Source organism: Asterias rubens, chromosome 5, assembly GCF_902459465.1.
Source record: "Asterias rubens chromosome 5, eAstRub1.3, whole genome shotgun sequence".
Lineage (NCBI taxonomy): Eukaryota > Metazoa > Echinodermata > Asteroidea > Forcipulatida > Asteriidae > Asterias > Asterias rubens.
In genome coordinates this window covers 17,652,519-17,677,468 of record NC_047066.1, presented here as the reverse complement: position 1 = coordinate 17,677,468, position 24,950 = coordinate 17,652,519, and the positions used below count along the sequence as shown (strand labels likewise).

At 39.6% G+C, this 24,950-nt stretch overlaps 1 protein-coding gene across 1 annotated transcript in view; it reads right to left on the bottom strand.

Annotated features, from left to right (window-relative positions):
* Positions 1–310: 310 nt before the first annotated feature.
* LOC117290974 (nuclear receptor corepressor 1-like) overlaps positions 311–24,950 on the bottom strand; it is a 74,354-nt gene continuing 49,714 nt past the window's right edge. The window contains exons 17-31 of the mRNA XM_033772564.1: positions 22,238–22,353; positions 21,517–21,651; positions 19,323–19,376; positions 18,048–18,190; positions 16,871–17,834; positions 15,562–16,321; positions 14,404–14,621; positions 13,302–13,490; positions 11,766–11,939; positions 11,101–11,154; positions 10,138–10,197; positions 9,740–9,987; positions 7,252–7,864; positions 6,305–6,412; positions 311–5,302 (exon numbers count right to left, since the gene is read on the bottom strand). Coding sequence (XP_033628455.1) covers positions 2,634–5,302; positions 6,305–6,412; positions 7,252–7,864; positions 9,740–9,987; positions 10,138–10,197; positions 11,101–11,154; positions 11,766–11,939; positions 13,302–13,490; positions 14,404–14,621; positions 15,562–16,321; positions 16,871–17,834; positions 18,048–18,190; positions 19,323–19,376; positions 21,517–21,651; positions 22,238–22,353 — 6,505 coding nt within the window. The 3' untranslated portion in view covers positions 311–2,633. The remainder of the gene's footprint in view (positions 5,303–6,304; positions 6,413–7,251; positions 7,865–9,739; positions 9,988–10,137; positions 10,198–11,100; positions 11,155–11,765; positions 11,940–13,301; positions 13,491–14,403; positions 14,622–15,561; positions 16,322–16,870; positions 17,835–18,047; positions 18,191–19,322; positions 19,377–21,516; positions 21,652–22,237; positions 22,354–24,950) is intronic.

Below are 24,950 nucleotides of genomic sequence, written 5' to 3'. Positions count from 1 at the left end.
CGAACTGGACCAAATCAGACCAAACAAACCGAACCGGTCCAACTCTCATAACAAGCAATATTCAACTAGACCCATTCAGTTCACAGAAAACCTTAGGAAAATTCCTACTGATAAATTTAAACCCTTCCTAAATCTTTTGAAAAAGCCATTTGTAAAAATAAAGTTTTCACACTCGCCCTGGAAAAAAACTGTGACACCGACTCTGGTTGCTAGCGATATTACGCTCGACCAACTCAGTTCACAGAAAATCTTGTATTAAAAAGAAAGGATGAAAAACAAAACGAAAATGAAAACAAATTTGAGCCATTTGATCGCTAAGATACAACAACATTTTTAATGAATATCTTCACAACAAAAACAACTGTACACTTTTCCCTTCTTGTTTTCCAGATTACTTTTCTAGACAAAAGAAAAGAGCTGAATTTTCATTACATGTGACAATGTTTCAGCAGTTTCTTAACTTTGGTTGACAAAAATATCACTTGTGAACTAATACATTTCTCTTTGTTTATATTAAAACAAAAGCTTCACATGTAACAGTTCAAGAAGCCAATTTTAGACGGGACATTGTATAAAGCTACATGGTATTTAAACAATTTAGTGTATATAGCATTCAGACTAGTTGGTCTCTTGCAAACAGATAAACTTTTTAAAGTACCACGATACATGGATGGCTTTAAAAAGAAAAGAATTTATTCCAATCCTTAGTTTTCAATGTCTTCATGTTTCTGTCTTTATTTTGATTTGGCTATTCAAAAGAAAAATTTCAGTGCTAAGGGAAAAATATCTTGCATTTCAAAATATGTTTCTTTTTTCCTTGTATCTTTGCTGGTATTACACTTGACATTCATGTACCATACTTTTATGGGGAGGGGGGGGGGGGGGCGGGGTGGTAGAGAAACTTGTTACTGAACTGTTCAGCATGTACCTTTAATAAAACAAACAAATGATGTTTTACATCAACAGCATTAACACAAATTCTTATCATGTGTAATTTACATAGAGGGATCGAAAGTGAACAGAAAATAATCTAACAAAGTTTCACAAGCGACCAGAAAATAACAATGGTAAGTTGTGAAACTAATCACATAAAACTTACTCACTTTCAAGTACTTCATAAAGAACACCATGAAAATTCACCAAAGGCTATTGTCAATAAAGCATATCCATGATTTGCTTAATGATGTGATAACGTGGAATATGTATTTCTAATTGCTATCTCAGTACACAGTGTTCCTAGACCCGTGTTGAGATGTTTCTTTAAAACAGAATGATACTTTCTAAGCAATCAATGTTATTGACTCCCCATCAACAGATACTCATCGACAAACATGATTAAGAATTACAGGATGGCCTTTGTCGTCCTTTTAACCATTAAAATTAACTGCATGATTTATTTTACTTTTCTCTAATAAGAATGGGTTGCAAAATCTATTTCAAATCCTGAAAATAGGTTCTGAATAGCAATACTGTTGTGAAGGCCATGTGTCACACCGGGCAATTGGTTTCAGGCAACTTGGAGTGACCCTCTAAGTTATATGAACAATGAATACTTCACCAGCACAGGGGATAATTGTCTAGCTGTAACTCACTATCACATGAAACGTTCAGAAAACTGAAATGTGAAGGAATTTGTAATTGGAAATTGCCTGGAACTGGTTGCCTTTAACTTGTCTCGTGTGAAGTGGCCACCCTCACCATAAACACAAATTTGTTTGTTTCTTTTAGGTAACTGATTTCAGGGATAAAATTGCAGGATAACAAATGAGTAGTGACAACCACCTTGATGTTCAGCCTCATTGTGCTTACACTACCAGTCATCAATACTTATAACTTGTATTATCTTCAAGTACGCGCTAATCCTCCAATCAGATTTAATCAGATTTGCGGAATGGAGTGGTGGTATAAACCTATGTTGCACGGCTAGTATCACTACATGCGTCTTGTGTGTTCTATGACACGTGTCAAGTTTGCTTGAAGATAAATACGTTATCACATGCGCACTTGTGGAAATATGGAAAAATATAGCGTCCCGTCCCATAATCAACTCTGCATTCGGCCTCATTGGATTATGGGACGCAGAAGCGCTATATTTTTCCGTATTCCACTCGTGCTTTTGTTGATAACTTATAATATTGAACTCACATTTCCACTTGCCCGAAAACAATTAAAATAACTCTTACAATTAAAGTAGCTCTAAAAATCATAAAAATGATAAATTTACATCAGGGATAAACTGCCAAACTGCCTCTAGCTAGGTAGTCAAATTTGAAATGGTATTAAATCCACATTGTCTTGGCCAACAACTGATACCAAACACTATTAATCACTGATTGAATTGAATTTGTCATCAGTTCAAACATTTTTCATTAAAAGGTTTTTCCCCACAGAAAATGGCCGATGAGACAAATTGCAGAAGGACAAACAAAAGTTAAAATTGGCTTAAAAAGGGCAATTTATAAGCTGAAAAATGAAACAAAACTTATTTTTTTTCAATAACAGTGCATTAAAGAAATGCTCTTACTACATCACAACATAACTTTCTTCTCGTAACAGAGAAGTTCAAGTTGCTTACTTAACAACTGCTTAGACTACAACTGAAAAACTAAACTAATGTCTACTAGTATAAAATATTAGTCACTGTCTGATAAGGTTTCATATTGGGAAGAGAGCAAGGGTGCTGGCTCCCTGTCACGTGTACCAGCTAAACCTGGACCAGGAACGGGTGATGGCCCTCTGACAGGCCCCAAGTGTGGGGAGGGGTTCCGGCGATGGGGGTTGGCGAGGTGATTCTGGGCGGTATTTGGTGTGGATGAGGAAGCTGCAGCAGCTGCAGGAGCGGGTGATCTGAATGACAGTGCAGAGTAAGCAAACTGGTTTCCCACGTTGCCACTGGCTGATGTTGCAAAGCCCTGTTGACCAGACACTGCTGGTGAAGTCTGTACTGATTGGCTGGGTTGGTTAGATAGATCACCTTGCTGTGCTGCCATGTTTGGTGAGGTTACACCAGTCACTCGATTACTTCCAATACCACTTGATGATCCCACTGCTAACCTAGCACCACCTTCCATAGGTCCTGAATCTACTTCCCCACTGTCACGAACTGCTAACCTAGGACTACTCCCACGAGGGCGCAATTGTGTAATGCTAGGCTGCTGAACAGACTCTGCTTCATGGTTGTCCAAATCAAATTCATCTGAAATACGGCTCTCGTCTACCTCTAAGCCACCAGACTCAGCAGTACTGGTGCTTTCTCGACTGTCACAACGCTGCGGTGACGATCTGGAACTAGACATTTCTGCTTCTACAAGACGAGTCACATAGTCATCCATTCTGACCTGTGTGTCCACCCTGACAGGTGTGTCCATGCGCACCTGCGACTCAATCATTCGATTAATTGACTTCTGTAGATCAAATTTGAACAGGCCAGTGTCTTTGCGTGGTGGTGGTCTACCCTGACTACTGCTGGGAAGCATACTAGGCTGTCCATGTTTGGGAGATCTGCTGAGAGACTGAGCAGAACCCATGAGACACTGTCTCATCTGTGACATGCTATCAGCAGGCTGCAGAGAACCATCTGAGGCATACTCATGTGAAGTGCTCTGGGGTGCAGGGTTTCCACCACGAGAACTCTCCACTTCTGATCTAGACTTGGTGTCTAGACTGCTGCTAAGCTGTCTCTGGCTATCACTTACTCCACTCTCCACAGGCACAGATGTAAAGCGAGATCGGTCCTCACTACTAGAGGATGCATCCAACTGGGACATAGAACTACAACCTGGTTCCACAGTTGTTTTAGGTGATTCCCTTCTCCTGCCTCTTGATGGGGGACGATTAGAGTCTGCCATTCCCCAGCTCTCTGGCTGCTGAGGGGAAGTTGATTGGGAACTATGGACCCTAAATCGCTGTTGAGCTCCTCTCGATGCATTCTCACTGCTATCCGCTCCATTACCTTCCTGCTGGTATTTTCTTTGCCATGACACTGGAGCTGTCATGTCACCAACACTGACTGGGGATGCCTCACGACTCTGCTCTGATGAACTGCGGGACACCCTACCAGCTTCCAGGTCTTTACGAGTCCCCCACTGGGAGGACACCCTGTTGGAGTAGCTATCTGGTCTGGCATTTGCAGGTGATGCAGAGGCACTAGATATATCTGAAGCAGTTGATCCAGCTCGACTTCTAGGACTGTTGTCTTTAGAGCTGTTGATGTTAGGATCAGCCGGCCCACCATAAGACATCATCCCTTGACTTCTCATTCTGGTTTCACTTATGCTGCTACTACGACCTCCATGCATAGTCTGAAGGGATGAAGCCACAGGACTGCTTCTTCTGCCTGTATCGTTAGTTGATCCAACTTCACTCTCTGTTGATCTGTATCTGGACCTTGGAGAGCTAGATGAAGGTCCTGGTTCATGACTCTCGGAGGTATCAATACTTGCGGATGCTTTCCCTCGTTCACGCTTACTAAGAGACGAAGTAGATGTGGATGCTGATGGTATCACTTGGCTGGTCTGATCTATCTTATTATAGTCCATGGAGATGATAGTGTCAATGTGCTCTGCTAGAGTAATAGGCAGTGGTGATTGGGATGAGACTGGGACAAGGCTTTCCTGTGATCGCTCTGGCCTTTCACCAGCTGTATCTTTGGGTTTGGACATATTGGGGTCTTTTGCAGCAGTTGGAGATCGCTCAGTTGAAGAGGATGGCACAGCATTGCTGTCGCCATTCTCTTGCTTGAGTGAGTCAGAATCAGAAACAGTCTTGTTTAATTTGTCTTTGGATGAGACCACACTCCGTCCAATGGACATCCCATCTCCACTGTCTGAATCAGTACCCTGGTCCTGACTGTCCATCATAGGTTGGTTGATTGAGCGAGTTATAATGACGTCAATCAAGTTGGCTGCTGTCAGTGGCCTGGATGAACTCTCAGATTCATCCTCTGTTGATACTCGAGATGACTTATTGTCCTTCTCAAACAGAGCAGCGAAGATTGCGGATGCTTCTCTTTCCATGTCTTGGGTTCTTAGCTGAGCCTCTGCTCTATCTTTGTGTCTCCCTTCTTCATCCTTCCTCTCTTTCTCCATTTCCCGTCCCTTAGGTGTTGAACGACTCAAAGACGATGGAGACTCCCGATAGGCAGATTGGTTTTCAGATGACGTAGAGATACGTCTCTCTTGACTGGGCCCAGAGTGGCTAGAGCCAGTAGAGTAGGGTCGCCTTGGATAACCATGGGTCTCGCTAGATGAGCTAGCGTCACGTTCTCGGCTCTCATGACTGGCTTGCTGGAGTCTCCTAGCTTCTGAAACAAAGCACACAATTTCAAGATTCAGGTTTTGCATGTATGTTTACTGTTTGTTTAATCTTGGAAATGGCTACAACATTGACTGCAGCTGCAATGTATAAACCTTTCTATTGCAACTTCTCATCCACAGTTATTGCAGACCAAGGTTGGAAAACTATGGAAAGCCATCGATGCAAAACAAACACAAATAGCTTCTGTTTGTAAGAAGGTTACACAAGTATTCGAACATAGAGTTGAATTTGTTGAAAACAAAGCAAACATTCATGGAAGGTATTTTATTTAATTGAAAGTTTGCAGACAATATTGAATTTGGTTAAACATGATTGCATGTTTTACTAATATTCGGCCGTCCACGCCAATCAGCTAGGTTTGTTTTATCAACAATAGAAAGGTCTATACATTAAACACATACAGACCTTTATCAATACCAAACAATCTATGTCTTGCTCCCTATGTTTAGTGGCAAAATTGAGTACCAATTCTCAAATAATAAAATGGGGTCAGACTCATTAGCACAGTCTTGATTTGATTCCATTGGTGAGGGTATTATCTACAGTTAAAGGATGCAGGTACATGTACTTTTTCAAAATGTCCACAGATTTACATTAAACTTCACGGTTTGAAGATAATGATAGTGGAAAGCTTCCCTTCAAATATTACTAACTGAGGTTGTGTAGTTTTGAGAAATGAGTAAAACAACTCTCAACATAATTTTCGTCTCAGTGAGACAAAAAATATTTTAGCGTGTAAAACGTATTAACCAGTTATGGTATTATACCATAACATACATGTACCATAACTGGTTAATACGTATTTACATGCTATTTCTGTGACATTGTTTTACTCCAAAAACTACAGCACCTAGGTAAGTAATATTTTCAGGGAAGCTTTCTACTATCATTATCTTCAAACTGTTTAAGTTTAATGTAAACCTGTGGACATTGTGTTTTGTGTTAGAAAACAGTACATAGATCCTTAACGTGAAGATAATAAATGTACCTTTCTCTTGAGCTGTTGAGAGTGTCTCAGCTGAGGCAGCTACATGAACCAGGGTCTGAAAGGCATCGGATCCACTCGATACTCCAGGTGATTTACTTCCAACTGAACCTGCAAATAATATCATATACTTGTATTCAATATTCAATCACAATAATACCGGAATAACTGGATGTACCAAATGTTGGGCCTAAGTGAGATTTCTTAGGCTTTCTTCTCTTGAGAATTGAGAAAGATTGCTTCCGAGCTACAAAGCTTCTATCTGCCATTGGCTGTGCATCCTGTTGCCAAAGTACATCCTTGTTGCAGAAGGACTGCAGCTTAAAGGGTATGGGTCTGTTTGAAGGACAAAAAAACACAATGTCCACAGATTTACATCAAATTTACACAGATGGAAGATGATGATAGTAGACGGCTTCCCTGAAAATCTTACATGCTTAGGTGCCATAGTTTTTGTGTAATTTTCATCTCAGTGATCGTGATACAAAAATCATTGTTCAAAAACTACAGCACCTCAGCAAAAAGTTTTAAGGAAAGCTTTCTACTAACATTATCTTCAAACGGTGTATGGTTTAATGTAAATCTGTGGACATTGTGTTTTGTGTTACAAAAAGTACCCAAATCCTTTAAAAAAAAAAAAAAAAAAAAAGATGTGTTTCCTAATCTTTCATACAAATTGCCTTGGCACATACACCTACTATGGTCACACAGCATTCACGGAGGCACATCATCTATCAACTCATTCAAGACTCATTTGAAAACACATTTATTCAGACAATGGAAAGCTCTTTCAAGTATGCCCAAAGTTGAATGAAAATCTTGGTTTTTTACACGGACAAGTTCAATCAATGAAAACAAATACAAGACCAACGGCAATATTCTTTGGATGGATTCAATGTGATAGCTAAATGTAGTTAACCAGTGAAATCAATTATTTACTGGTGACTAACCTGATGTGCTTTCAGCTCGACTTCTTGGAGTTTCACCTCTAAGCTCCGGGTTGGGTGTTCCCATAGTGATACTGGGTGGAGGTCTGATGGGTGTACCTCTCAAGATACTCCCCATTGCAGCCATATGATGTGCACCTGGGTGACCCGCTCCAGGGTGACTACTACCCACTAAGTGGGCACCTGGATGGGCGTATGCTGGGTGAACAGCTGTCAGGGTATGTGTCCCTGTTGCAGTGTGTACACATGTTACAGGTAGGGCACCCGGATGGGTGACTGGGTGTGCCCCTGTACCTGGATGAGCTCCTGGGCTTGATGAACTCCTTGGTGGGACTTTAAAACGGACAGAATTTGGATTCTGGGATGGCGGCCATCCTCGTGATAGATTAACAGCTTGCTGTTGTGCATAGTGCTCCGCTGGGGATGTGACTTCACGCTGCTGCTGTTGCTGCATTGGGGAGCTAGTTCTTCTGTCTGAATGGGTTGCATGAGACTGTGTGGTATGGGGACTAATAGAGGGGTGAGGGGAGGAGTGCGTGGTAGGGATACCTCCAGGGTACAGAAGATGTGGGTGCTGATTGGGGTGAAGGTACGGCAGATACACTATTTGTCCACCCTGTACAAATACAAAGGAGAACAAAAGTGATACCATTGTTAATCTTTTCTAAAAATTCAAAAACCAATTCAGGTTGTTTGCATTTACTATTTAATCTGTGAGTATCATTACCATTGCTAATTCCACCCTGTTTGTAAGATTGATGCCACACCCACTTAAAGGATCTATGTACTTTTTTTCTAACACAAAACACAATGTCCACAGATTCACATTAAACTTATGCAGTTCAAAGATAATGATACAGGTTTTCTAGGTCAATTTCGGCAAATGAGCAGCCAATTTAACCACCAAGCTATTCTATTTCGCACGAAATTGAATGCTACTGAAAATGGTCATTCGATGTCGTTTTATGATTAGTCAAATGTAATGTGGCGTCATTCGATTTCACAAAATAATCATTCAATTTAAAATTCATCAAAGTAGCATTCAAATTCGCAGACGCTTCTTGAGGCGGGTGTGTCACGAAAAAGAATGACACTACGCTAAATTGAACAGAGTACTAAAGGGATTTGACTCGATTCAAAATGAAATTGAATGGCCGAATTCTGAATTTGAAACGCAGTAATAACTGGAGAGGCAAAACAGCTTTAATTTGAACGCATGAAAATGAAATTGGCTGCTCATTTGCCGAATTTGACCGAGAAAACCTAGTAGAAAGCTTCCCTGAAAATATTCTGCAGTTTTTGAGAAATGTATAAAACAATGTCACGAAAATGATTTTCGTCTAAGTTCTAGCATGTAAAAACATATTAACCAGTAATGGTATGTTATGGTATAACATCATTACTGGTTAATACATTTTTACATGGTGAAATAATTTTCTTCTCACTGAGACAAAACCTATTTTGTGGCTTGTTTTACTCATTTCTCAAAAACTACAGCACCTCAGTAAGTAATATTTGAAGGGGTTCTTTCCACTATCATTATCTTCAAACCCTGTAAGTTTAATGTAAATCTGTGGACATTTTGAAAAAGTACCCGAATCCTTCAACAGAGTTTGGCTCTAATAGGAAATTAAATCAGCAAGAAAAACATACTCTTTTTACTTGCTTGACACAAGTACATGGCACTCCAAACATTGTCTGAATCATCAGGTTTTTTTTAATGAGAAATTACAAAGAAGGATGAAATGAGTGATTTAGGTCAAAATAAGCTTTAGAGACAGAATTGGATACTTTGTACATGTAGCAGATCCCACCTGCATAGTGATTTGACTTACAAGAATAGAGGCCAAGGTCGATGAAATGTCAGTTACTTCATCCATGTAACCATTGCACTGATAGACAACAAATGATTTAGTTTTGCCCTCTGCTATTAAATGTATGAGCATTGTATACGCAGTACATTAAGCACTGTATTATCTGTACTTTCTGAGTCTTGTGGAATAAATCCGCGGGCACCTCTTGTGGATTTGAATCCAAGCTGAGGTACCTGTCTACTAAGTTTACTTTGGTGTTAAAGGCACTGGACACTATTGGTAATGGTCAAAGACCAGTCTTCTCACTTGCTTTATCTCAACATATCCATAAAATAACAAACCTGTGAAAGTTTGAGCTCAATTGGTCGTCGAAGTTGCAAGATAATAATGAAAGAAAAAAAAACCATTGTCACAAGAAGTTGTGTGCTTTCAGATGCTTGATTTCGAGACCTCAAAATCTAATTCTGAGGTCACAAAATCAAATTCGAGGAAAATTACTTCTTTCTTGCAAACTATTTTACTTCAGAGGGAGCCGTTCTCCCAATGTTTTATACTATCAACAGCTCCCATTTCTTGTTACCAAGTAATGTTTTATGCTAACAATTATTTTGAGTAACTACCAAGAGTGTCCAGTGCCTTAAGCCAAACTAAATAATAGTAATTATTCATGCACTAACCTGAGCATGAGCAGCATAGGAGAGCATTTGAGCATGTTGTAGTTGAGGGTCCATAACATGAGGCTGGCCAGGAGGGAAATGTTTGCCTAGTGGTGACTCTCTTCTTGGGGATAGTCTGGAATCTTTAGAGGTGGACGTTGGCGGGTAGGTGCCTCGTTGACCCATCTGCTGACCAAGCTGCTGGCTCATCTGTTGCTGCATTTGCTGGCTCAGTTGCTGACCCATCTGAGAAGTGATTTGATGAGGGATCTGCTGCTGTTGTTGTTGTTGTTGCTGCTGTTGTTGCTGCTGTTGTTGTTGTTGTTGTTGCTGCTGTTGTTGCTGCTGTTGTTGCTGCTGTTGTTGTTGCTGCTGTTGTTGCTGTTGTTGTTGTTGTTGTTGTTGTTGTTGTTGTTGCTGCTGTTGTTGTTGTTGTTGCTGCTGCTGTTGACTCATCTGTTTGGCTGTTGCATAATCCCCTAAAAATTAAGAAAAAACAGAAGTGTGACTTCACAAAACATTTCAAATGAACTGGCTAGTTAACTTTCAATCAATTGAAATCAGATAACTGACTTTTAAAGACAAGGGTCTATGAGTGAAATTTGAAAATAACTTCAAGATGACAATTGAAACTCTGTATAAATTTTGTATTGGTGGAAATTGAATATGCGCATTTTGTGGAGTGCGTTACATTTACATGTCTGCAAGGGGTAATATGACACACTTAATCCCTTTTTTTTTCATTGACGAAGTTCTTGTTTATTGAGCTGTGACTACTTTTGAAATAAAAATGGTTTTGAATCTGCTGTTCTTGATAGAGACACAGAAATCATGTATCAATGGTTAGCTATACACACTCAAACTGGGGGACCTATGACTAGAGTGGACAATAGGGTTACTGGTTGAGTGAAGGGTTGCCATTTGAAAGTGTGTACAAAACCAATAGGAGCTGTTGCCAAAAAGTACAAACAGTGGAGGGGCAATAGATGGTATGCACATGACGTCATTGACCATCATCAATGGAAACGTGCATGCGTTGTACAGGCTTTTCACGGCTCTTGGCCAATGATATACATATACATTTACCTATTAAAGGGATTGCTCCTTTGGATAGTGGTGCTTTGGGGCAATCCCTAGGCTTCTGTTTGCTTCTTGTTTTTTGATACATGTATGTCTCTAATTGTTTTCCTAATTTTTTTTTTTACATTTCTAGTTTTTTGTTGCTGTACATTTTTGATGTTTTTAAAGCTTGAACGAATAAATATAAATCAATAAATAAGTATGAATAATAGCCTTTTACGGACATTTGACCAAGGATAGCAGTCACTACAAGGGGTGTATAGAAGGTAATAAATGATAAGTAGTGACAGACATACCAGTACCTGCTATAGTTGATGTAGTCCTCATACTCATCTGCTTAGCTGTGGCAAAGTCACCTACGCAATCAATCAAATCAAATTATTACATCAACACAATATCCTGACATTAGTACAGGGTGTTTTGATCTATTCCATTTCATCAAGAAATTTAGAGGAATAAAAATCAACCACTATTTTCCGACACTGCTGGTGCTTTACATGGTTGTGTAAATAGAATTGGTTGAATTTGCCTATGGTTTGTAAAGTTTAAATACTGGGAGGAGTGTATAGAATGGTGCAACTATAAATAAAAAAAACTACATAAACAAATTTGCAGTAACAAATTTCTGGTCATGATGTCCAGAATGGCACATAAGTTACCATGGTAATACGAGTTGCCAGAGTCAAAACCCTAGTCCACCCAATGAATATAGCAATAGAGGTGGTAAAAATCCCATAGATTATTTTTAAATTCAAACACGCAATTTAGCAAACTTTGCTTCTCTGTGTTTTCCATTTACTTATTTATTTGAACGCTTTGAAAATGTTGTGCATACATTCATGCGAGCTGGTGAAATTTTAGTTGATCACCCGGCCAGCGTGTGTGAAAAAATTTTTTTTTTTAAAGATCTCTGAATAGCCCAAAGTTTACCCTCAAGTGATATATTGTTGTGATTAATTTGGCCAACCTGCTAGTGTTTCTTTAGAGCTACTGAATGATGTTGTATCTGGTTGTCCAGCTCTGTTAGCCATCAGGTTGATGTACTCTCGATGTTGTTGTTGTTGCTGCTGCTGCTGCTGAGCTATGTACAATGCAGTAGCTTGGTCGATCGGATGCATTTGCCTCTCATAGGGGTTACCAGCTACAAAGATACCAGGGATATAAAGAGACATGGCGGCTTGACTTGGTGTGGGAACAATCATGATTTAGTATGGACAGTTACAAATATACTTGTTATGCCTCAGTAACAAACTGTGAAGTTTGATTGGTCAAGAACCAATCACGTACCGGGCAACAAACACCCATGTTACTTACATAGCTCGACGGGCCGGGTAACATGAAAACTGATGTACACCGGTGTACATCACCTTGATCGTTCCCGGCGTTGGTCGATTTCCAGCGCTGTGTAGTCCTCGGGTGTACAAAACGCCATGTATTAAACAATGAATAGTCCGTCGTAATAATGTTTGAAGATGACAACAGAACTTCGAGAAGAGGAATAACAGTTATACAAAGGTATAACAAAATAATTGTTGCACGCTGTGACTGGGGTCCATGGGTTTTGTATACCGTCGAGGGGAAACGGCACCCTCTGCCGTTTTCCCCCTCGGGTGTACAAAACGCCATGGACCCCGTCATAGCGTGCAACAATCAATAATGTATACTCAGAGGTTTCCAAAGTCCTAAAAAATAAGTCCAGAGGCACCTCAGACAGGATTCAGGATTGTAAAGAGGACGGTAACCATGTCACAAACACCAGGCAAACCCCTTCATTTAAGTGTAAATGGGTCTTTTATTTGCACAACACAACAAACATGACCTATGGGTTTATGCACCATTCAAAGAATGACTCAAATATGGTTAAGTGACTTGCTTAAAAACACAAGTGCCCTGATTGGGACCTGAACCCATTTCACTGACAACACCAGAGCTTTGGCCCAAAGCACCAGACTGCTTAATTTAGAAGTAGTGGTGTTAAACACTGGACCCCTTCCAGTGATGAGAGGCAAATACAAATCCTGCTTAATAAAAGATTTCTTAACTTTCACTTAACCAAAAATCATAATGCTTTAATTCAATGCTGTATTAAAGTTTTAAAAGTATCGCTTAGGCCAGGGCCTTATTCCATAGAGCTGCTTAAGCAGAAATATTCCTTAAAATTTGTCTGGTCTGCAATAATAAGCAGGGTAACAGTCACAGGCGGCATAGTGACATGGTATTTTGTATTTTGGCTGGTAATCTTATTCTGGTAAGCATAATTTTGTTGCGCTTAGCTACTTTTTATACTTCAGCAGCTCTATGAAAATGGGCTGAGCATACTATTACTAGAAGCATAATGACCATCGTTCAATGCTGATCGGCCTGGATGGCACAAACAAATTTCTAACATTGGACATACCAGTTGTCACAACGTTTCGAGCGGAGTTCGGCCCTAGTAGCGTCAACTATATATTTAACATGTAGTGATTTTTAAAGGCAATGGTTAGTCCAGCAAGAAACATACCTCGCATTGTTCCACTGGTGTTAACATAGACAGGTGAGCCCCTGGCTAATGGGTTCTCATACAAACTGACACGACGCATTCCTGCCTGGGTTGAACGTGGTCTGTCACTCTCATATGACACTGGGGTGTTTCTTGATGCTGAGGCTTCATAGCTACTTGGTGTGGTTCTCTGACTTTCATGATTAGCAACTGGTAAGGTAAGGAACGCAGAAATACAATTCAATAAGGTTTATCGCGAATAGGAAAATATCAAGAGAGGGTGCTGTTGAACCCACACAGAGACATAGGCCATGCATGCGCACGTCAATCAAGACAACATACACCGCGGGGTCGAATACCCCCTTTGCCATAACGCATTCAGGTCTCAATCGTCATAAACCTTAAACTCTTGATAATATGATAAACAGTGCAGTAATAAAGCCTTGAAATCTCAAAGTTTTACACTTCAGAGAATTTATAGAGCTGACTCCAAGTGCAATAAGGTTACTGAATGATTAATACTTGTTATAAATGTTTTCGGGGTTTCAATGTTTTACTGTTGTTTCTCTGCATAATGTGCAGTTTGTTATTGTGTAGTCTTCGTGGTTTTAGTATATTTTTGTATTTTTGTAATTTTATTGTTTTTTCATCCTCGCAAACCAAAGTGATATTCACTGTATATGTGTGTGACATTTATAAGTGTCAAGACCAGGACTCAAACCCACACTCTGTTGCACAGAAACACCTGAGCACGAGTCCGGTGCTCTCATCCACTCGGCAACTAAAATCCTTAAATCAAGAATAGACTTTTAAGGCTTGTAGTGTTTTTTTGTCTGTTTTATGGTAGATAATAATTTTATGTAAATTTTGTAAATTTGTTGTATAAAAGTTGTTGTATACATGTATATCGTGGATAATAAAGTTAATTGAAATTGAAAATGAAATTCTTGCAAATCACAAAACTCAACCATCTAGATGGTGGTCTCACACAACTCATCCTCACACAAAAAAAATCACTGTTCATTTCTTAATTTTTTTTAAATTAACCTAAAATTATTTGTTTGTTTGACGACTTATAAATGTGTGAAAAGCAAAAGTCTTGATAAAGAATGTTCCTGCCTACTTTTGGATGCAGACGCCTCATGTTGTTGAGGTAGAGGTGTACCTCTAGTGATAGAGCCTCCAGGTAGCTCTCGTCCTCCTCTACTGATGGGTGTACCTTGAGTAATAGAACCACATCCTCCTCCTCCTTCTTGCCTTGGGGAGGTAGCTGATGGTTGACCCTTGACAAGTAGTCCTTCATATGCAGCCTGAGTCCTGGGCATTGTATTCTCATAACGACTGTAGTAAAACAGCAAACCATCAGTAAAGTCAAATTGAAATCAACATTTATATAAATGAGGCTTGATATATGGTCCTTGGGAAAAAAGTAGGAAAATGTTTTTTAACACAAGGGCTGACGTACTTATTTATAATGGTGCATGGTTTCATATTTCAGGCTATTTACTCACCATTTTTTCGGAAGTATAAAATGAATATTCTTTAACCCCCGATACAAATTTAAAATTTATTAAAGGATTTTGGTATTTTTTAAAAATGTCCAAAAATTTACATTAAACTTACAGGGTTCGAAGATAATGATAGTAGAAAGCTTCCTTTCATTCCCCCAAGGTGCAATCGTTTTTGAGAAATGAGTAAAACTGTGTTTTGAATGTAAATCTGTGGACATTGTATTTTGTGTTAGAAAAAAGTACATAGATCCTTTTAAGAATACATGTACCATGCCTGATAGATGCACAATGTATAGGATTTTGTTAATGGAGGCTTCTCTGTTTAGGTTTTTGACTGGGTTAAGAGCTTGATTAACACAACAAAACAATTGCTACAGATGCCTGCATCTAAACAATGGTATATCATGTAAAAAGCATTTCAAGCTACAGGTAGTGCTATCAGCAAAGTGCTGATGAGAAATGGCACCGTCACTTTCAAACTCAACAGCTAAGAACAATATTAAGATTAACTATAAATATAAATATGAATAGTAAACTTGCGGGTTCAACCATGAGTAAAATCTCTTTTGAAAAGGGCCGGTTTGGTCTCGTCTCGAAGACAAGCAGAGTATACTGTTCGAAACGTCAAGACCAAACCGGCTCTTTTCAAAAGAGATTTTACTCATGGTTGAACCCGCAAGTTTACTATTCATATTTAAGCTTCAAACACCATTTAAGAAAAGTATTATTGGAGTAATGAACATGTTGTAAATTGGTTTTGTTGTACTTACCCTTGAGGGTTTGCAGCAGTAGAGAAGTTAATGGGTGTACCCTGAGTGATGGAACCACCATGAGACTGACCTAATGGTGAAGACTTTTCCGTCTTCACAGGCTTTGGAGATAATTTGTTGATGAGTGGAGGGGGAGGAGGTACATTGCCCTTAGTGGAACGTGGCAATGGTATCGGCCGATGTTGCTGAGACTGTGATGCTCGATCCATTGGTACAAGCTTGAAAGGTGAGCTTGGACGGGTTGAGCGGGCTCCTGTTGGTACCCCTGGTGGGGAAGACACATGAGGGTGCTCTCTATCTTGGTATAACTCCCCATGTGCATCTCGAGCATAGCGGGTGCCAGGGTATAACGCCCGCCCGAGAGATCCACTTGGATACCTCATACCCGTCATGTCTGGATGACTACTACCGACTTCGTAGACATCCCGCTCCTGCAACCGTTCCTGTTTCAGATGTTGCTGCTGTTGCTGTTGCTGTTGGGTTCTCTGATGCACCTGTGAGGTATGGGATATATGAGGCGAGACATACGCCACACCAGGTTCTGGCCTGGAACTTGGTCGACGGTCTTTGCTATCACTGGAGTCTGCCCACGGTGGTGTCCTTCGAGAATGCATCTCACCATATAAGTTGTCTGATGAACGACGGCCTTCCCGAGCCTCTTTGGCAGTGTCCTTGGCAGAGGCAGGGCTCTTACGAGACTCTGATATACAAGTCATTTGATCTTGCTGACCTGGTGAGCTGTTAGTCGAGGATGATTTACCTGGTAAAAATCAAAATCAAGCTAGATTAATAAAAACATATACAAGTACTAATCCTTGAAGTGTTCATCTTTGTTATTGTAAATGTATCAATACTAATCAAGATGGGTGCTGGCAATGAGAGAAACATTCCTGGCATTTCATACAATTATGCACTTGTTTTAGTGTACAATGAGAAATGGACAGTGATTCTTTAGTGAGATAACCACCCTGTCTGATCATTTAGTGTCATCCACTTTAATTTCAATGACAGACTAATTATATGCCATCCTGCAAATTGATATCATGCAATGAATGCATCTAAACAGAACACGTGTAGGCCTGTGCAGTTGTGACAACATACACAACATGTTAAATGGTATCGAATACTAGGTTTGACTTGCTAAAAAAAATTAATACCAAGAAAAGGGTTTGTTAAAGATAGAATAAATGCAAGTTTTCAATATTCAAATACCAAAATGGGTCAGTAATATCATCCCGTCAACATATTTCTGGATAGTGTCTACTTTGAATTTGACTTTGAGTAGAAAGAAAGAGTATAATGAACTTACTTAGATGCATGTGTATTGCAGAGTCAATCAGATCACTGATGTTATTCACACCTTTGCCTTCTTTACCAAGAAACTCTGCCACAGTTGTGTTGGGTTTACATGAGCTTGAAGTATCCACAGAGGGTTCTATTCGGACAGATCTTCTATCTTGTTGACCCTGAGAGGGTTGAGCTTGTGAGGGGGTTAGCTCTACTGCTGGTGCTGGGAGAAAGCCATGAAAAAAACGCTTCTCATCACTAGAGGAGACCTTGTCGCCAGCTTGGCTTTCCAGGACCCTTCGAGTCATTGGCATGAGAGAGGAGTTACAAGAAGGCTCCTGGATGACCACTGCCTCCACATCCTCATGAATGTGGCCCTCATCAGCGCTGCATGTTGCACTGGAATCATCATCGTCTCTAGGACGGGAAGACCCAAGGCTTGGTCCCAAGGGGAGTTCAGAATGATTGGATTGCATCTCTGTAGACAGAGACGGCCGGTCGGGTTGAGAGAGAAGAGGAGGAGGTGGTGCTTGCTGCGGGTCTGAACTCTTCTTCACAGCGCCAGGTTCCGTCTGCAGCTGCTGCTTCGGTTCAGTCGCCATAGTAACCGCCTCATTTCTTACTCCCTCTGATGTTTCGCTTGCCCTACCACCACCCGTATCGTTTCCCGACTGGCTTTTATCGTGTCCAGTGTCTGGTAAACTGCCCTGGTTGTCACCACCACCTCCTGGGGTGGCATTGGCGCTGACCTCCATGGGTTCACCTTGTCCCTGAATAGTCTCTCCACCACCTCCCTTTTTAATCTTTCTGGAGGAGTCCTCACCACCATCATTCTCACTAGCACTGTCAGTATCTGAGCTTTCCATGTCATTATCTGCATCATTGTCATCATCAGTGAACATCATAGAATCTTCATCATCATCGGAGAAAGTAGACAGTGTGGATGCTGTGCTTTCAGTTGTTGAAATACGATGCTCCCTCTCTGCCTATAGTCAAATGAAATAGAGAAAAATTATTACACACCTGCAGGGAAAACTAAAACATAATTGATAATAGGGACTTTTAAACCAGTTATCAAGGCACCATTTGTAGCATTACTGCCATGGTTCATCTGGAATTCCTTAATAAAAGGCAGCACTCGCTGCCACAAGAGCTAGCTAAACTATGAAATTGGGCCTTGTTAAGCAGGTTTCAGTTACCTTTTCTTTGCGGTGTTCTTCCAGTATCTGTTCCAGATTGAATTTGCGTTTGTAGTTGAAGTAGAAGTTCTTGCACTGAGCCTCAGTCTTGGTGCCAACTGCCTTGGAAATAGACGACCAATCTCGCCCATGTTTCCTTAAACCTTTACATGAAAGAAACAAGAGATTTATACCAGAATTCAAACACACTCTAACTTCACAGTTCCTGGTACCAATAATTGCTTCCCCCCCCCCCTGGTTTTTTTCCCCCGGGTTTGGGGGGGGGGGGGTTGCTCGGGAATCTAGAACTAAAACAAGGAGAGACATTGTCATTGTATATAATTTTCAAAGGCTACCAGAAATCTGTGTGGGGCAAAGGGATGTACATTTAGTGTTTATGAACTTCATTGTCAAGATAACAAGAAAGCATTTGGGCAATTCCACGATCAGTCGCATTACACTTTTCAGTGTCATTTCTCGATCTTGGTGCTAGAAGTTCTATGTGAGATATTCTTTCCACTTAGTTTATGCATGTAGACTAATTTGTACTTGACACCCACGGCTTTGAATTGATAGTATTATAAATATTGTGGGCTTTGTGCTCTGGATGTTATAATGTTGTAAAAAGCGGTCAGTTGCATTACACAAAAAGGACATGGTAAAAAACACACTTGTCACAATTCAAAAATTTCCTCTATCAAAAAGCTTGCGAAAAAGTTACTCTATGTTACACACAACTCTTATACATGAGTATCCAACAGGATACTTATAAATGGTCAGCAACTTGAACTTTTAGGTATACATGGCAAAACCATGGTCAGTCGCATTACGGTCAGTCGCATTACAGCTTTCCAGACAATGTAGCAACGCCTACATGGAGCCCAATCTGAGTTCTTATTTGGCAAAAATTGAGTTCATTCCTTGTCAACAACTAAAAATAAATTGGTTTCATATGTTAGCTATAACTTCTAAGTGGAAAGAAAGTTGTGACAAAAACTAGATTTTTTTGGTGTCATGTCCATGTTTGCTTGGAATTGCCCATTTGCACCAAACGTAAGATGAGTAATAACTAATAAATCAATCTTTATGGCTCAGCAAAATACCGAAATAGTGCAAATTCATCTTACAATGAATCTTTGCATTTGAGAGGAAATCAAGCTCTCACCATTACTGCTTAGAAACTCAATCTTCCTCCTGCTCTAAAATCTAATGAGACTTCAGGAAATAACTCAGACACCACTGGACTAGTTTCCTTTTTGACAGGGAGGGGTTTTACAGAAACGGAGAGAGACAAACCTTCTTTGGCTACTTCCATCTCTTCTTCCGTCCATCTTGAAGTCTCATTTATAACTGCAAACGGAAATCAAATAATCAAGTTGACATTTCAAGCAGTGCCTGATACTCAATGATACATTATGACATTTCACTCATTCAGGGTTATCTGATTTACTTTCAATATTATTTATAACCTTGGCTAAATCAATAACTGATTCTCATTCAGATAAAAAGGTCAGACAAATTTTCTGTTCCATACTCCATTTTCGAATACATTAATTTGAATTTAACCACACTACATTTGTCAATCATGGCATTTTGGTGCCAAATGTTAAAGTATCTAACTCAACTGTTAAACTATTACACTTCTACTGTTAAAATTTGACTGATTAAACTACTGAATTCTTTCTTAAAGCCATTATACACTTTCGGTACAGAAAAAAAAAATATAATTCACAGATTTACAAATAATTTACAGAGTTTACAGAAGGTAATGGTAAAAGACTTCTCTTGAAATATTATTCCATGAAATGCTTTACTTTTTGAGAAAACATTAAAACAATATCAATTCTCGATAGCGAGAAATACAGATTTATTTTAAACACATGTCATGACACGGCGAAACGTGCGGAAACAAGAGTGGGTTTCCCCATTATTTTCTCCCGACTCCGATGACCGATTGAGCCTAAATTTTTACAGGTTTGTTATTTTATATATAAGTTGTGATACACGAAGTGTGGGCCTTGGATAATACTATTTACTGAAAGTGTCCAATGGCTTTAAACAGGTAAACTACTCATTACGTTCACACTATTCATATGTTAAATGTAGGGTCATATACAAATAATATACTAATTGCCAAAACAAAAATAGTGCAGCTGTTGATGATATAAACTATTTTGAGAAATGATTCCCTTTGAAGTAGTATATTTTTGATAATTTTTGTCACCACAAAACGATTGAATCTCAAAAAAATGATTGAGCAAGTGTCTAAGATTTCTGAGGGTTGGTGTCGGTTTGCAAATGTTGCAGCAAGAGATGTGGTTGTACCAGGGCCCAATGTCATGGCTCTGCTTACCGTAAGCACAGAATCAGCGCTTATGGAAGCAGGGAATTCTCTGCTAACAGCAAGTGTATTTCGCGGGTTAGTTGGGAAATTTTAGCTTCTGCGTGTTCGTACTACACGTTACTAGGCATACTACGCTTATACAGCTAGCGCAGAAATTTGGCGCTTGCACGTAAGTGGAGAATGGTGATTGTAAGCGCAGAATTCGGCGGTAAGCAGAGCCATGAAATTGGGCCCAGATGTTACCTTGTTAAATGTGAATGGGTTTGACATTCTTGTGAAAAAAACCCAAACATTTTATACTTTTTTTTATCAGCAAGTAGACTCTGTATAAAAAAAGAATGAGTTTGCCCCGGTGTTCCTGGTTTGATTGGCTGCATATTGCCCCACAGCACCCTGTAAACCTGATGATGCTATGTAAAGAAAAATGTCTCATACTTCAACATGTAACTCCGCATACCTTGTAAGAAAATTACTGAGTGCTTTGAGATGCCCATCGGGTGGGGCAATGCGTTATTTAAGAACTGCGTACTATTGTTATTACTATACCTAGTTCTTGGCCATCAGGAGGGGGAGTCATCCCACTAGGTTCTAGTTCAATGCGTATTATTGCTATTACTATACCTGGTTCTTGGCCATCAAGAGGGGGAGTCATCCCACTAGGTTCTAGTTCAATGCGTATTATTGCTATTACTATACCTGGTTCTTGGCCATCAGGAGGGGGAGTCATCCCACTAGGTTCTAGTTCAATACGTATTATTGTTATTACTATACCTGGTTCTTGGCCATCAGGAGGGGGAGTCATCCCACTAGGTCCTAGTTCAATGCGTATTATTGTTATTACTATACCTGGTTCTTGGCCATCAGGAGGGGGAGTCATCCCACTAGGTTCTAGTTCAATGCGTATTATTGCTATTACTATACCTGGTTCTTGGCCATCAGGAGGGGGAGTCATCCCACTAGGTCCTAGTTCAATGCGTATTATTGTTATTACTATACCTAGTTCTTGGCCATCAGGAGGGGGAGTCATCCCACTAGGTCCTAGTTCAATGCGTATTATTGCTATTACTATACCTGGTTCTTGGCCATCAGGAGGGGGAGTCATCCCACTGGGTTCTAGTTCAATGCGTATTATTGCTATTACTATACCTGGTTCTTGGCCATCAGGAGGGGGAGTCATCCCACTGGGTTCTAGTTCCAGAGTTCCATCCGTACCTAACTTCCTTGCAATACGATTGAAGCAAGCTGCACAACATTTGGTGGTGATCTGATCTGTGGGTAGACCTGTTTGTCAGAAATAAATTTTCACAGGTTTGTTATTTTACATATAAGTTGTGATACACGAAGTGTGGGCCTTTGGACAATACTGTTTACCGATGTTGTGCGATTGCTTTAAGGGGCATTCAAGCCAATCAATGAAAATGTTTCTGTTAAATGTAGGCCAGGATATTGTTCTTAACACTAACTTTTGTAAATATTGTGCTTAAAATTCAATTTTTGAATCCCTTTTTGCTGTTCAAATTTGTCATTAACCTTAAAATTGTCTGTCAAATTGACAAACTCATTATTTAATTGTAAAGAACTCAACCCAACCACAAGGCATGGAGCTCAGAGCTTTTACTAAACCTAAAAGATTTTGTTGTTCATTCAACTTGTGTTGGTCGCCTGCAGAAGTTGCAATATGTGGGAGGCTTAAAATAGAAAACCTAACCCCAAATTATTCATCTTACAAGAATAGATTTGTACTTATTGAAGAAAACACTAGACCACTGGTTTTTTTTTTCAGATGTAAAATTATTGAAATTTACTAGACTTGTGTCAGTCATCCAGTGGTAATATGACAGTAAGTCATACATGCCTTGCAACATACCTAATTCTTCTGAAATGACTTTCTTCTGATCTAGCGGTAACTCTGCCCATTTAGCTGGCAATGCCTTCAGTCGTTTGACTCTACGTCTCGGTGTCTTACAGGACGGCATGGGGCATCTGAATCATAAACAAAAACAGTACACTCAATGAAGAGATGCAAAATACACATTTGAACAGATCTTCTATCCATTTCTTCAATCAGTTACTGCCATAAGATGTGTAAACAAACTTAACTTTTACAGAATTGCAAACAGAAGTCCAATATACAAGTTTTTAAAAGGAATTGAGGGATGCTTGCAATATAGACATAACATGTACATTGTATAGCATGTACAGTGCCGGTGCTAACCATGTTATGCTTCGCTTTCCTGATCCCCGTAAAAAAGAACAAAAGATATTAGAGTTCATGCTCCAAATCTCCCTTTTCCAGGGGTTATTGTGTAATCTGCAATTATCACCGTCATCCTTTTGTTGGAAAATAAAGATTACGGGAGATAGATTGGCTTTCACCACTGTATTCAGCAAGGGAGTTAAGTACGAGACTCCACCATGAAGCTGATTCTTTGTGAACAAAATCTACATTTCCCTGGTTTGCGCGATGGAAATCTTGACGCGCGATCCTAAAAAACACAATTTATGGTCACACCTGATTTGCTTTTTTATGATCGCGCGTCAAGATTTTCATCGCGCGACCGACTATAAACTGGCCTTTAGAAGACCATTTGGTAAAGTTAAAAATTTGACTCCAATCCAAGTCTTTTTTCTCAAGATTATAAAACAGAAAATCATCTTATGTAATTTGATTACATGAATTACATGTAGGTCCATCTCAGGTCTCAAAACCATTATCAGAAACTTTCCAACTGATCACCACCCAAACCTCCTCCTCCATACAGTAGGTTTAATGCCTAGCCATTTGGGAGGTACATTTTACCTTTTACACATACACTGACTAGTTAGTTTACTCTCAATGTCCTGACTACACCCTGACAAGTCACAAGTTTTTTATGTATTTGTCTTTTCTGATAATTGGCATGTCTCCAGTCAGGAAATTAAATCCCGATCTTTTAGTACCTGACTGTCCCAGTGACTCCAGAAGATAACTCTATTTCATTCTTTTAAAGGGATCTTTACATGCATCATTGGGTAACAAGATGCTCATATAATAGAGATCCTATTCTTCAAAAACTATCAATTTAAACACAATGCAGAACATTTGATTCAGAGTTCATAAGGTATGTAAATGAACTAAAACAATGTTGTGGATCATTTACAATTTGACACAAAGTTTACTGTAACACGATTTCATTATATTTTTACATTTTAATTTGGAAGCTGATGATCCCCATCACTTTTGGTAATTACTCAAAATAATTGTTAGCATACAACTTTACTTGGTAGCGAGCAATGGAGAGCTGTTGATACGTGTAGTATAAAACATTGTGAGAAATGGCTTCCTCTGAAGTAAGGTAGTTTTTGAGAAAGAAGTAATTTTTCACTAAAATATTTGAATTTGATTTCGAGACCTCAGAATTAGATTTTGAGGTCCCGAAATCAAAACTGAAAACACACAACTTTGTGTGGCAAGGGTGGTTTTTCTTCCATTATTATCTCGCATTTTTGACAACCAACTGATGTTTAAACTTTCGCAGGTTTGTATTTTGGTGCATATACATGTTGAGATACACATGTACACCAAGTGAGAAGACTGGTCTTTGACAATTACCAAAGGTGTCCAGTGTCTTCAGTAGCAAAAAACTGTCAATATACTAAATGAACCATAACACACAGTATACAAGTGTATAAAGATCTCAAATCGTGAGCCCTCATTTGACAGCACTCTTGGACCTTGTGTGCCTTTTGCTATGAGTCCTCGATTTGAATTACATGTACACACCGAGTACATACACAATGTATGTTACTCTGTAAAACATCTGTTTGCTAACATGAGCTTACATGTACATTGCAAACAATAAGAAGTGACACTACATTATCAAGGGCTTTACATCCCTCCTACACACATCATAACACATAGTATCAATTTGAGATTCCAGAATACACAATAGATATCACATGTTTCCACGGAAGCATACACATCAAAAAGTCACAGCAGTGTCAAGGCACGCTTGGTTGGTTAACTGTTAAGGGAAGGTCCAACCCTTTAAAACTTGTCTGAGGGTGGCTGGCAAACTGTAGAGTGACTCGTATTCCCAAGGTAGACTCCTTCACATAATTCAAACCAGGCCTGCTAACTTAAAGGACCACAGGGGGATGCTAGTGACATCAACTACACATTCTTTAATGGAAGGGATCTGAGGCTGACTAGAGAGAGAAGTTGGATCATTCTCATCAAGGTGTAATGGAAGTCCATGGTTTGATTTCAAGATATATAGGATGTTCAAACTGGCTGTAGAGTGATGCAGTTGGAACACCCATGATGCTTACTTGCATTTAGTCCCTTTCAATATGAGTGGTTGATAATGGAGGGAGTCCACATTACATAACAGTGTCGATAAAACACACCCGCTTTCTCTAAAAGACGATCAGAGCATACTGATCGAAACGTCGAGCTGAAACCAATGGTTCTTTTCAGAACCACCTCACCTTATTTTAAAGATAGTCATTACATGGTGTTACCGCAAACCTTTCCATATCGTATTTCCACAACGCAAAATTTAAAATCCTACACACACCCATACATGTTTGTACATCCT